The sequence below is a fragment of the Pan troglodytes genome, chromosome 10 (genome assembly GCF_028858775.2).
Source record: "Pan troglodytes isolate AG18354 chromosome 10, NHGRI_mPanTro3-v2.0_pri, whole genome shotgun sequence".
NCBI classification, from domain to species: domain Eukaryota; kingdom Metazoa; phylum Chordata; class Mammalia; order Primates; family Hominidae; genus Pan; species Pan troglodytes.
The window spans coordinates 94,939,743-94,953,569 of NC_072408.2; the positions used below are offsets into that span (position 1 = coordinate 94,939,743).

Genomic DNA, 13,827 nt, shown 5'->3' on the forward strand with positions numbered 1-13,827 from the left:
CCATATATTTCACATGAATGACAGGTGTGCGAACAAGATGTATGAACATGCTGCTCATGCAGATGAATGGAATGAATGGTATAAATTGCTTTTATTTATAATATTCCATCTAACATCAAAATCCATACAAAATATATTTCACTGTTACTATTTTGAGAACTCAGGAATACATGAAGACTAAATATTGAGAAAAGTACTATCTGCATGCTTTGGTGATGGAAAAATTAAAATAAAGTAAAATAAAAATAAAAACATAAAGAAACATACTACCAATGATTTTTGTTATTCACATGTAAAATTTTCAATACCTGTAACAAAATTTTCAATACCTGTAACAAATGTATTAAATATTCATTCTGAGAATTAATGATACTGGCACTAGATGGTGCTATCCCATCAGGTAAGTCAATTCCTTTAAAAACAACATTTGATCCTTCTGATTGTCGTAAAAGACTAGTTTCTTTTTCAAGATGGTCTATCTGGAAAAAAAAATCCAGCAATGAGAATCACAACTCTTACACCCAAAGAAAGACAAATTGACAGATATGTGAATGCCCTGCCAGAAATTTTACCTCAACCATACTTCAGTTTCTGCTTAGAAATGCCTAGGTATGAGATTTAGAATTTTTGTATTCTTTTTAATCTTATAAGGCACTTATTTTCCACTTATAATTTTATAAGAGAAATCCAGTTTCTTAATATTGAAAGAATTAATTCACGGGGAATTTTCTCATAAAGCATTCTTTTAAAAAAAATTAAAAATTTCCTATTAAATCTACATTCTTATGTTTAGCATTTTCTTTTATTTAATAAAATTCTCACCTTTAAATTAGCTTTTGCCAACTGCTGTGAATAATTTATAGCCTCTTTCCGAGATTCCCTGAGCTCCTGTCTTAATTCTTCATTTCTTCCGGTAAGCTGATCAACTTGGGCTTTCAAATGCAGACTGGCATCAAAGATTCCTTCTGCATTCTTTGATTCTATAGCCTAGCAAATTTATATTATATATTAGAAATGTGGAGAAAAACAGTAAAATCATAGTAAAAAAGTCTGTCTTTAAATAAAATGGACATTTAAGCATTTTCCTATTTTCATTGCCAAGCATGATAATAAAGTATGCCAATTCAAATTCTTATTTATGAATCTATAAAACTTTCATTTACATTACCAAGCATAGTAATTACTTCATTAAAACAATTAAAAAACACCTAGCTAATCTTAATAGACTGGTAGACTAGAAAAACAACCAGACAGGAATAAGATGACCAGGGTTCAAATTTTAATCAGTCACTTAACAGCTGGGCAAGTGACTTAAATTCTCTGTATCTTAGTTTTCTTGTCTCTAAAAAGGGGAAAACAATGTGAGCTCTGCTCCCTACACAGGGTTTTTGTACAGTCAAAATGAGGTATTTTTCTCTGAAATTATATAGCACCTGCATTCAAAGCATGCGCAAAGGAATGGAATACAATACAATATTGAACAATTGATCAATACAACATTCAATTAAGTGAATTTTTCAGTGCTTCCTCTCCACACAGTTGAAGCATAAATAAAAATAAAGGCAAGGTATCATAACATAATATTATCTAAGAATAATGAGTAAGCAAAAATAATATGTCAAATATTAAAATATTATCAGAGTGGCATTACTGGCCCGAAATCTCCAACAGTGGCATACCTAAGTATATACACACAATGCACACATCTAATAAATATATTTGGACTTTAGATGAACTGTATGGAAAAAACTGTTAAAGGCAAAGTAAGTCTTAAAAAATGAAGGTAGAAGCCAAATAAGGTAAAATGAATAGAACCAAATGCAATCTCCTACTCAGGAAGGTGATCTGGGGTTTAACTCTAGGTAGTAGATTTATAAAAGCCTTCCCCTGAAGGAGATTAGAGCAGGTCATGCAGAGTAATAACTTATACTAACTCAAAGAGGATATAAGGAAGATAAAAGTAGGTAGAGGAAGGTACTCTGACTGACAACAAGGTGGGCTAGTTAATTGTCTCATTGAGGAATAGTGCCTTGTCTACATGGACTTTGGTAAAATGAGAATGAGTTAAGATAGCTGTTGGGGGCACTGAAAAATACCTTGTAGTAACAAAAAGTGAACTGAAGTGCATAATCCAGCATTATCTGGTCTAAATTGTCATGGATTCTGAAGATTTCTTAGAGAAGTATTGCTAGGTGATTTGTGAATTTCAGATAGGGCCTATGAATCTGAAAAAACAATGACAATCCAGGATAAAAGTAAATGAAGTCTATGCAAACAGTGGCTTCAGGAAGGCCCAGAGATTGTCAACATAAATAGAAGTTAGGATTTCTTGGGCTATTCACTGTGTTTTCATTTGGTCACTAAGTAGAGCTGCCCTTGGAAAATTAAGTTTGATCTGGGACCCAGTATCAGTAGTGGGCATCATCACAGACAAAAGATGTTCACATAAAAAAAGCATAAAGAATCATTTTAGACATTCAAAGTGAAAGAGGCAAAACAAAATCACTGATCAGAGAAGGAAAGTCAGAATGAGAAAGATATAATGGGAATCAAATTATTTTCTTGCCTCAGGAAGTTTTTAACATACCAGTATCACTCTCATTCTCTGTTAACAATTATAGTGTTATTTTAAAAAGTATCCAATTACTGATTAATCATGATTTTTTTAAAAAAACAATTCAATAAATAATAAGAATTTTTTTCCTATTTGAAATAAAGCACAAATTTGGGAAATAATATGACAATGTATGCTAAATATGTTCAGATAACATAAATGACATATACTTAAATATTAACAATCTAAAATGTGTATATTATTCAAGTTTATGTACAGATACTGAATCCTGTGAAATTCTCAAGTCCCTATATGGTAAATATATACAGAATATTAGTGATGGCTAAATCTTTCTTGTAGCAATGAGTAAGTCTTTAAACATTTAGAATAAAGCCATTTCATAATACTTCTGATGGCATAAGTTCCTAAGAGATCTACACTCCCATAAATAAAAAATGAATGAAAAAAAACTACCTAGATGTTCTAGAAAATGAACAAAAGCAAGCAGATTTTGGGGAAAAAACCCTCAAATACTGAAGACAGGACCAGCAAAGATTGACTTTGCCATTTTTAAAGATTTAGTCATAGGGCAGGGTGCAATTGCAGTGATCTATCATCTTTCTCATCTAGAAAACCACAGGATACAGCCCAAAGCCATGGGAGAAGTGAAAGGAAAATCCCAATAAGAAAAGAGTCAGCAAAAACGAGCTCCAAAGTCGGTGTAAAAAACTCCTCAAGGTCTCAAGCTGACCCTTGAACCAAAAGAACAGAGATAAAGAGGAAAATGTCAGTGAACTTGAAGACAGATTAATAACAATTATCCAATTGGTAGAAGAAAAGTATTGAAAGCAGCTCAAGAAAAACTACACTTTACATACAGGGAAACAATGATTCAAATGACTAAAAATATCTCATCAGAAACTATGGAGATCTGTACACAGCAGAAAATCTCTCTAAAGTGATAGGGGAAAAACATTAACATGAAAAAAATAACTTACATTAACTAGTCTTTCAAGGCTAGGGATAATTAGAGATGTTTCTTCTCCTTTAACATCAGGATCTTTCTGCATTTCCTTAATTGCCTGCAATATTTCTTTCATACCTTCTTCAAGTTGCTTATTTTCTTCAACTAATTCTTTTACTGTAATTACACAGTTTTCTCATTGGATGATCAGATCTTTTTCACAATTTACACTATTCTATACAGATGACAAATATTTCACATATACCAAAGACATCATTGGAAAAATGCAAATGTAAATAAACATACAAAAAAATTCAACTATAAATCCAACGTGAATAGTTGAGTTAAATGACAGACCTATTTATAGCACATGCATATACACACGTATATAAGGCATACTTCTGCCTTAACTTAAACTATGCTTTATATTAAAGTATTTTAAATTTGGTGTTCTAACTTCATTTTGATTAAAGAACACACAAGAAAAAGGAGTTATATATTCTCACAAAAAATTCATATTAGTAACATTCTCTGACAATGAAAACAGCAAGGCAAACCAACTGGATAGTGACAGACTGAAGTATATACAGTACAGAGGTAATTAGGAGTAAAACAGATTAGAAAACAGAGAATGTGTTAACGTCCTTTTAGGCCCATGATTTTAAGTATAGGAAAAATAAGAATAGAAAAGTAAAAGATAATTGTAACTTACATTTATTCTGAAATTTGGCTATCACTGTCCTACTTCTTTCTAAATCTCTTTCTTTTTCAATTAGTTCTCTTGAAAGAAATTCATTCTGAAAAAAGCAGAGAGAATAAAATTGATTTTTTTCAACAAAATATCACAAGTCTGTAATTTTCAAGTTAAGAAAAGTTTGATCAATTAAGTATAACAAAACAAAACAAAAAAAAAACGAGCTATGAAGACATAGCAGCAATCATAAAAATAAACTAAAATCTAAACAGTAAAGCAGATGGTGATCTTAATCCCACTTTCTCCCTCTCCCAACGTCCATGGTAAGAGGCAAAAAGATACAACGGTTTTTGTCTTTAGTACCACAATCATCTCTTTCAATGTTCTGCCTTTACACTACCTGTTCTGCCTGGCTTCTGTGATGTTCAAGCTCTATATCTGCATTTCTACTCTCTGCTTCTTTGATCAAGAATTCCTGTGCTATGATTTCATTCTAAAGAAAAATTTAATAAATTAGACAAGTCAATGAGTTCATATCAATGTACTGCATTTTAGATTTTAAAAAGTACAATGTGTATAACTGGTGTTAAAGTGCAAACAAAAATATTCTAACTATAATTGTTACAGAACTTTGTTAGAGACGTCATAAAAGAACAACCACAGAAATATAATTTGGAGAAAAACTCACCTGAGATCTAAGAAATACTAGCTCTCTCCGTAACTGTTCTATAAGATTTTCAAGAGGATTTATCTGAGATAATTTTGATTGTGCAGTAATAGACACAGGGTCTGGAAGATTAACCTCAAGCTTATTTTTCAATATCTCTGTCTGTAAGGGTACTTCACTTTTTATTATATCTTCTTTCAAATTGATATCAGCATACTTTATTTGGGAATGAACCTGTTCTTCTTCTAATGTTGCTACTTGTGATTTATCCATGTCAGCTCTATTTTCATGAATTTGTTGACAAAATATTGCAGATTTTTGCCTAAGTGATAACTTCTGCATTTTGTCTGAAGCTGTTGATAAGCCATGAAAAGATGAATTGCTTTTTTGTACAAAACTAGTCTTCTCTAGTGCTTGATGGCTTCTTGACACCTTCTTCATACAGTCATCAGAAAAAAGGCATATGTCATTTATTTCTTCATGGCTTTCCCTACTAAAGGAGCTGACTAACGTTTCTAGATTTCTTGAAGACTGCAGACATGGTGCTTTAAAAATCTCTCTTATTGTAATAGTTTCTGGAGTTGAATTCTCTTTAACTTGCATGGATGAAGAAAGTCTAGTTAAAGGGACAAAAGGATGCATTCCACTTTCTACACTATGGTGAATTTCAGATAACATTCTTGATAATGATCCTATGGTCATATTCTCTTCTGTCTCATTCTGATCTGACTGTGGGGTATTGAATGATGATCTCCTATGCAGCAGCTCTGCTTTATCTGAACTCCTAATCTGTATTCAGAGTAAATAATGTCTCATTAATCAATCTTTGAATCAACAGGTTATTTAAATAAGCAAATATTTCCCTCTACTTATTTAACAACAATAATAAGATTAGATGTTCAAGAATGAGATAAAGGGGGAAGAAATGAAAACACAATAAAAATATTTTCCTTTACTCTCTTTGCAATACTTTACTGTTACCTTTGATTGTGCTTCACTCATATTTTTGAGGCTCAATAAATCCAATTTTCTTTCACTTATTCTATCTCCTTGAGAAATGTTTTCAGTTAGGTTCAGGTCCTCACTGGTTAATCCTATACATAAGAGAATTAACAAACTAAAAACATTAAAATAACCCTCCTACTATTCCAACACTTTAATTCTTAAAAACCTACAATCAAGTTTTAATGCAAAGGTAGAATAATTGTTTCCAAAATCCCTCCAAAATTCTACATAGCCAATACAACCTTCTCATTTAGCTCACTTTTAATGAACTATTAATAATGTGAGAACCTAATTTTTGAATTTCATCTTCTCTATCATTCTTTGCCTATTCTATATTAAAGTGCTACTTAATAAGCACCAGTTAAAAGACATATAAAGTAAATATAAATGATGAGTAATGAGTAAACTGATTATTGTACTAATAAATTATGAAGTTTTTTCTTCAGAAAGTTTTGGATGTATTATAGAAATCATAATGCTAAAAAGAACCACTCTGCTATTACTCATATATGTGCTTGGGGATTTGGGGCAAGTGAAAAAGACAGTCCTTCTGTGTGGTCTTCTTACAAAAAAGCACTGCAATGGCTATTATAAAACTTAACCAACTGTTCTCTTTAGCGCAAGTAAAATAAACCCAAGAAAGATGTTAATTTATATTCAATAAAACATTACTTTCACTTAGAAAAGAATAATTTAAGGCCAGGCATGGTGGCCCACGCCTATAATTCCAGCACTTTGGGGAGCCAAAGTGGATGGATCACTTGAGGTCAGGAGTTCAAGACCAGCCTGGGCCAACATGGTGAAACCCTGTTTCTACTAAAAATACAAAAATAAGCCAGGCGTGGTGGCTCATGCCTGTAGTCTCAACTACTCGGGAGGCTGAAGCACAAGAATCACTAGAACCCGGGAGGCAGAGGTTGCAATGAGCAAGATCGCACCAGTGCACTCCAGCCTGGGCAATAGAACAAGACAGACTCCATCTCAAATATTAATAATAATAATAATAATAATAATAATTTACAAGAAAAGCTTTTCAATGCATAGTCCTTAAGGGAAAATGTTGAGTAACATATATTAACATAAAAACTACTAAGTTTTATTATTATTAATAACATATTGGTGCTGTCTAGAAATTAGAATACTATACTATAAAACTTTTCAAAAATTCCATAATTCTAAGGTTTGTTTTTTATTTTTTGTTTGCTTGGTTTTTGTTATTTTGTTTTGTTTTGTTTTTGTCTATTTCAGATTCAGGACTGAACCCACTGACACTCACTTATCTCCTTCAGGTTATTATTGTCATTTATTAAATTTGTAGCAGATCCACAATAGAACAGCAAAAACAGCTAAGACACAAATAATTTCATATCCAGACAACTCACTTATCAATAATTCTTTTTAAAGGTTTAGAATAACTGAGTATACCTGAAGTTGCACTTCTTTTTCCTCTTTCTTGAGCCATTTGACGAATTTTTTTTTTCAGATCAAGTCGTTCTTCCTCTAGACTTTCAATCTGCAAAGTATAAATTATTAGTATTTCTCTATAGTTCAGCCAAGAAAATAATCAACTGACTACCACACTTGCCTCTTTCAAAAGAATCTGGTTTTCAGCTCTGTACTGCTGCTGTTTTAAGCGTTTGCTATTTCTAAATTCAGTTAAATCAATCATTGTCTTTGGTTCAAGGCCTAAAATAGAAAGCAATATAATTAAAAACTTAAAAACATTCAAATAAGCTGCAAAAATGTCATATACCATCAAGCAACTGGTTATAATTCACTTAGCCAATATCACTGAAGAATGAGGTAACTTTCTGTGAAAGAATTTTCCAGATATTTAAACTGTAACCCAAGTTAAAATTTTATCACAATTATTAATGGAAATCCTAACAAAAACCTAAAGGAAATTATAAACCAAGATTTGGAGCTTTTTAAGCACAGAAAATATGATGTCTATGACAGCTACCTAGACGGGCCAGAAGTCATCTTTAGGAACTTCCAGATTCTTGGCTGTGATCTGATAGTCCAAGTTGATCAGAAGGCTGTGATCTGATAGTCCAAGTTGATCAGAAGTCTAACTTGGGGTCCTAGCACAACTACGGATCCAAGTTAGATACTTTTCACACATATATATCTGTATAAAATATTTATTTGTCTATTTGTCTTTTCTTTAGATAATAGTTTTTACAAATGATCATTTTTAACTAAGAAAGCATTAAATGAAATTTAGCAATAATGAAATCGATATTTAGATATTTATTTTCATTTTAAAGCAGCAACTTAGTCTGCACTATCATAACACTCAAATTAGTAATATTAACTAACAGGCTATTTATTAAAATAAATATATAAACTCTCAAGCTATATTACTAATTACTCCTTAAAATACTCGAACAAAGTAAAACGTAAGCAGTCTGAATTATAAAAATCAAGTACTTAAAAATCTTAAAAAGATTTTAACAGGCCAGGCGCGGTGGCTCACGCCTATTATCCCAGCACTTTGGGAGGCCCAGGCAGGTGGATCACTTAAGGTCAGGAGTTGGAGACCAGCCTAGCCAACATAGTGAAATCCCATCTCTACCAAAAATACAAAAATTAGCTGGGCGTGGTGGTGCACACCTGTAATCCCAACTTCTCAGGAGGCAGAGGCAGGAGAATCACAACACAGAGCAAGAGGTTTAAACATCTCATCTGTTACAAGAGCATTTTGCAAACAAACATGGGTAATACAGACCCTACTTTTGTTGGGGAAAAAAAAGGTTAATCTCTGATATGTGGTATTAATAAACTTTCATCTTTTTAAACAAGCAGCTATTACTGAGGAGATGCTAGACCGAATAAAGCAATGTTCCAGCCCTGCCCACCCACCACTCCAACCCCATAAAATCTGATTCCACTTCAATCAGGTTAGCTCCACTTTTATTTGTATTAAATGTTTTATAAAAGTATTTGAAAAAAGCATTAAACTACTTAATAAATAATAATAAACGAAATTTAAATTAAAAAAAAAAGACTTGTAAATCAGGTTGCGCAAACTATGTAACTTAAAACATGGCTTACCCACACGCTCTCTAAGTGCCTCATTTTCATCAAGGAAATCATTGATCTTCAATTCAAGTTTATTGATTTCCTTTGTTAATATTTCAATCTCTCGATCTCTTATTTTAATTTGGTTTTTACAATTCTTTATTTCAACGACAGCATCTTCTAAACCATATACTCCCTGAAAAATATCCAATTTAATTTCAAATATAACATGGTTTACTTGAATAAATTTATCAAGTTCATGATTTTTTTTTTTACTAAGTCTAAAGGAAAATGTACATATGCCTATAATTTATATCATTACACTGGTTTTTTATTGTGCTTTTATAAACCAAATCCAGTAATAATAATGATGTAATATGCAACAGTTAAAACTTCCCAGTATAATATCCTAAAAGCAAAGTGACTCTGAATATGCATTACATATAAAACACTCACCAAAATACTAAAAGAATTAGTAAAAGCAACTCAGCAATACCAGTAGAATAAGTAAGTCATTAGTTGCTTGAATTAGTTGTAACCAATGAAAAAGTATAAAAAGTGGACAGCAGGTTGTACTGACACAGTATGTTCCTGTCATAAATTCTGTCAAATTGGCCAGTGGTGTCACATCTACATGGTGGCCCAATGAACACAGATAATAAAAAAAAAGTAATCCTGCTGCTTCACCAAAACTGATTATTTGGACAAATCACTGTGATCAAAAGTTTGAAAACAATTCTGGCAAAAAGTAAATGTTCAAAGGTTTCAATAGTTTAGTATAAATTAATGAGGATAACCTTTATCAAAAGATACTTATGGAATGTTTTTTAAATGGTATGCAGTAAATAGCACAGAATAGTCTGTGAATGGCAAGAATAATTCTAAGCTCCTTGAATGACAAGATAAAAATACATACCGATTCATAATCTTTTAACCTCTTCAGAGCCTCAACTAATTCTTTATCCTTTTCCCTAGCGTCAGCCTCAGCCAGTTCAGCTGTTCTCTCAGCCTCTTTAGTTTTCTCTTTTAAAATGTCTAACGTTGACTGAATTTTCATATGAGTCTGTTGAGAAAGGGTTGACGCACCTACAGAGTAAAAACAAAAATCATGAATTGAATTGACTACTTATTCCTTCAAATCAGTGATCCCAACATGGTGGCAAGAAAAGTGGTATGCCATTAAAAAAAAATCCTTTACAGTTGTCATTTTATATTTGTAAGATGAAAGTTTTGTTTTGGTTTTACTAATACAATTTACTAAAAAACTGAAGTTCAGTAAAACCTTCTTAGCTGAAGGGGTATGGATTTTAAAAGGTTGCAAAATACTGCTTTACAAAAAATGATCATTGTGACACAGACTGCTAGCTGTTCCTAATATTTAACCTCCCTTTTGTCCACTGTACTAAAACTATGGATTTTTAGCTTGACACATGGCCATTTGAAATAAAGAACTAAATTTCCACTTACACACAAGCAGCTATGTGTGGTCACGTCAGTAATGGAATATAAATGCAAAGGTCATATGTGAATTTCAAAAAAAAAAAAGTTTTTAAAATAAAGCAGTAATCTCTCTTCTCTTTCCTCCTTCCTGCTAGCTGAAATCCACATGGATATGAGGGTGGCAACTTCACATGAGTTAGAAACCACATGTTGAGATAGGCACAGCAACAAGATACAGGGTCCCTGATAGGGGATATTTGAGCATCTGTCACACAAATCCTGCCCTAGTTGCTTCAACTTTGTCTATATTATAGAGAAATAAATTTCTATCTTGTTTAAATTATTGTATTACGCTTGATTTTTCTGTCACTTGCAGCTAAATTTAATCCAAACTAAGCTAAAAACTTCCTAAATGCCTACTTGTAATATCTTACTAAATTGTTAAAAGACCAAAACATAATATTGCTATCATTCCAAAATTGATTGACACAGATCATTCTCACACTCATTCATTATAAGCATTTACTAATATATAGGTTATATATTTAATATTGGACTTAGGCATAAGACTAGTACGTTTGAGATCACAAAAGTTTTTAAGAAATGAGCCCAGCTGTCTGGAGCTAACAGCTAAGCTGCGGAACATGACACAGGCTGAGTTGTCCCCCAGTATCTATTCTCCCTTCCGTCCACATATCTATTCTCCTATCATTCTTCCACATGGCCCTACACAATAAACACTATATTTACCTGCCTATCCTTCAGCACATGCTTTTAACTCTTGCCCCTCTTCCTCTATCTTGCTGTTTGGGACACAGACATGAGATAAAGCTGCATTCCATCCATTTTGGATGGGGCAGATGAAGGCAACACCCTGGAATGCTTAATTCTAGGCCATTACATAGATGAGAAATAAATGTCTATCTTGATTTTGCCATTATTCTTCAGCTCTCTGTTCCTGATAACTAAACCTAATCCTAATCTTATGAAGGAAGAATACCATTAGCCATTACGTTTTACAAGTTAAGTTCAAGATATAGAGTACAGTCTAGTACACACACCTTCTGCGAGCTTTAGGGATTATATAACTACGGACTGACTAAAGTGTTATCAGATAAGTCCTTTTCCTTATTTGACAGCAGAGATCAATTGCCACTTTTTCTCCTAGTAATTAGAATATGCACAATCCATACTATTAGTCATCCTTTTAAAGCAGTTTAAACTACTTTCAAAGTGTTCTGATACAAATATAATAAACACATATATAGAAATACATATATATATCGTGGGCTCTTGAAGTTACTCAACAGTCATACCACATTCTCCACGTCTTCAATCTTTCAGATGACCATTTTATACTTTCACTTCTCTTCTTTCTCCTCAAACTTATGAAACATCTTCTCCTATCCTCACCTTCAGCTAAGAACCTTGCTCCCTTGTTCACTGAGAAAAAAGCAGCAACCAGTTTAGAACTTCAACAAATTCCCATTACCAGGATGTCTACCAAGCCACCTACATCTATATCTATACACTCTACCTTCTTTTCTATAATTATGGATGAACTCTGTGTTCCTAGTTAAGGCCAACCTCTTCACTGGCACACTAGGATCCCATCCCATTGCATTCTTAAAAATATTATTGTTCCAGAAGTTCTTTCTCTCCACTTCATTGATTCATCAATGTTTCTTCTTTAATGGAGCTCTCCTATTAACCTAAAATCATGAGTTATTTCTTCCATCTTAAAGAGAAAAATGTTTTCTTAATCCCTCTTTCCCCTCAAGCTACCACCTTGTTTTCTCCTTCTCTTTATAGAAACAGTCCTGGAAAAGAGTTCCTATATTTCTTTATTACATTTCCTCTCTACCCATTTTCTCTTGAACCAAAAATGACCATTGCTAAGTCCAATAGTCAACTTTTAGTGATCATCTTGACCTATCAGCAGCAATGAACACAGCTCTGAAAGCAGTTGTTTCTTCTTCCTTGGTTACATTCCTCATGTGGTTTTCAGGGCTCTCCATACTCCTGCTTTTCCTCCTAGCTCTCTGGGCTTTTCTTTTCAGTCTCCTTTGGTAGCTCCTTTTTATCTCCCCAGCTGCTAAAGTAGAAGCTCTTTAGATTTTTCTTCTTAACCCACATTTACTCCCTTGGTGATCTTAGCCAGCCTCATTACTTCAATTACTTTTACAGAGACAGTTACCAAACATATCTTTAGCCTAGATTGTTGTCCTAAACCTTAAACTTTTATATACAAGTGCCTACTTAACACCTTCACTTGAATGTCTAATAAGCATCTCAAACCTAACATGTCTAAATTAAGTACCTGATTATCTCTCAACCTGCTCTTCCCACAATCCCACCATGACCAAAACTTTTGGTTCAGACCAAGAGTTCTCTCTCTCTCACATCCTACATGTGATCTGTTAGCAAATTCCATTTTTATCACTTTCAAAATATATCCAGAACTGCTGCATCCAGTAACTCCACTGCTACCACCATGCCCCAAACCACCATCACTTTTCTCCAGATTATTGCAATAGTCTTCTAACAGGTCTCTCTGATTCTTATTTACCACTCCTACAGTCTACTGCAAACACAGCCTAAGTCAAATTATATCATTTCTATCTTCAGAAACTTTCCCCGGTGTCCCTTCTCACTTAAAAGCCAAGTCTGCACAATGAACTATAAGGCCCCATATGATATGGCCTCTGTTTACCTCTCTGGTCTTATCACTGCCTCACTTGCTGACTCTACTCCAGCCAAAAAGACTTCTTTGTTGTTCTCAGACATGATTGGTACACTCCTGCTTTACTGCCTTTGAACTTATTCCCACTGCTTAGAGCCATCTGCATGTTTCACTCCTTTACTTCCTTTAAGTATTGGTTCAATTATCTCCTCAGCAAGGCTTTTGCTTCATTTTTGAAATTACAACCGTACCTGCAAACACCACATCACTACACTTATACACACATACGTGCACGGAATCACTATTTCTTCTTCATGTCATATATATAAATATATATATACACACACACATATGACATGTATATATATGTGTATATATGTATATATATATGACATGAAGAAGAAATAGTGATTCCGTGCGCGTGTGTATAAATGTAGTGTATACATATATATATATGTATATATAGTCACCAATTATAATAAACATGTCCATGAATTTCCCATGAACAGTTCGCACTAGTGTGCCCTGGCATAACTATAGTATGTAGTGCTATGGAAATATAACAACACAGATATTGTAAGAACTTATATTCATAGAATTTGATGTGTTAAAAAAGGTAATATGGCTCAGGGTAAGGAGAATATGATGAAACATTAATTTGGGTAAGATTAATGTGAAATTACCTCTGAAAACTATCTGCAATGCTGTTACACTGGTCAAAATTTTATTATCCTCCGTTCTTTGTTAATTATAAAAAGTTAAATAAAAATAATTGTATCACAATTTTTCATTTCTT

General features: G+C 33.0%; 1 protein-coding gene across 14 annotated transcripts in view; it reads right to left on the reverse strand.

Annotated features, from left to right (window-relative positions):
* The window catches only part of CEP290 (centrosomal protein 290), a 93,446-nt gene that overhangs the window by 62,325 nt on the left and 17,294 nt on the right, over window positions 1-13,827 (reverse strand). For 12 of the 14 annotated variants that reach the window (XR_010148095.1, XR_010148096.1, XM_063785955.1 and 9 more), the window contains 10 exons: window positions 9,825-9,994; window positions 8,942-9,104; window positions 7,470-7,570; window positions 7,310-7,397; window positions 5,861-5,973; window positions 4,613-4,705; window positions 4,231-4,315; window positions 3,553-3,695; window positions 823-987; window positions 330-479 (listed from right to left, as the gene is read on the reverse strand). Coding sequence is in view for 12 of the 14 variants with exons in the window: in XM_063785955.1 (XP_063642025.1) it covers window positions 330-479; window positions 823-987; window positions 3,553-3,695; window positions 4,231-4,315; window positions 4,613-4,705; window positions 5,861-5,973; window positions 7,310-7,397; window positions 7,470-7,570; window positions 8,942-9,104; window positions 9,825-9,994 (1,271 nt within the window). In the remaining 2 variants the exon portion in view is untranslated. The remainder of the gene's footprint in view (window positions 1-329; window positions 480-822; window positions 988-3,552; window positions 3,696-4,230; window positions 4,316-4,612; window positions 4,706-5,860; window positions 5,974-7,309; window positions 7,398-7,469; window positions 7,571-8,941; window positions 9,105-9,824; window positions 9,995-13,827) is intronic. The other 2 variants (XM_063785958.1, XM_009425946.5) reach the window with 1 other exon arrangement.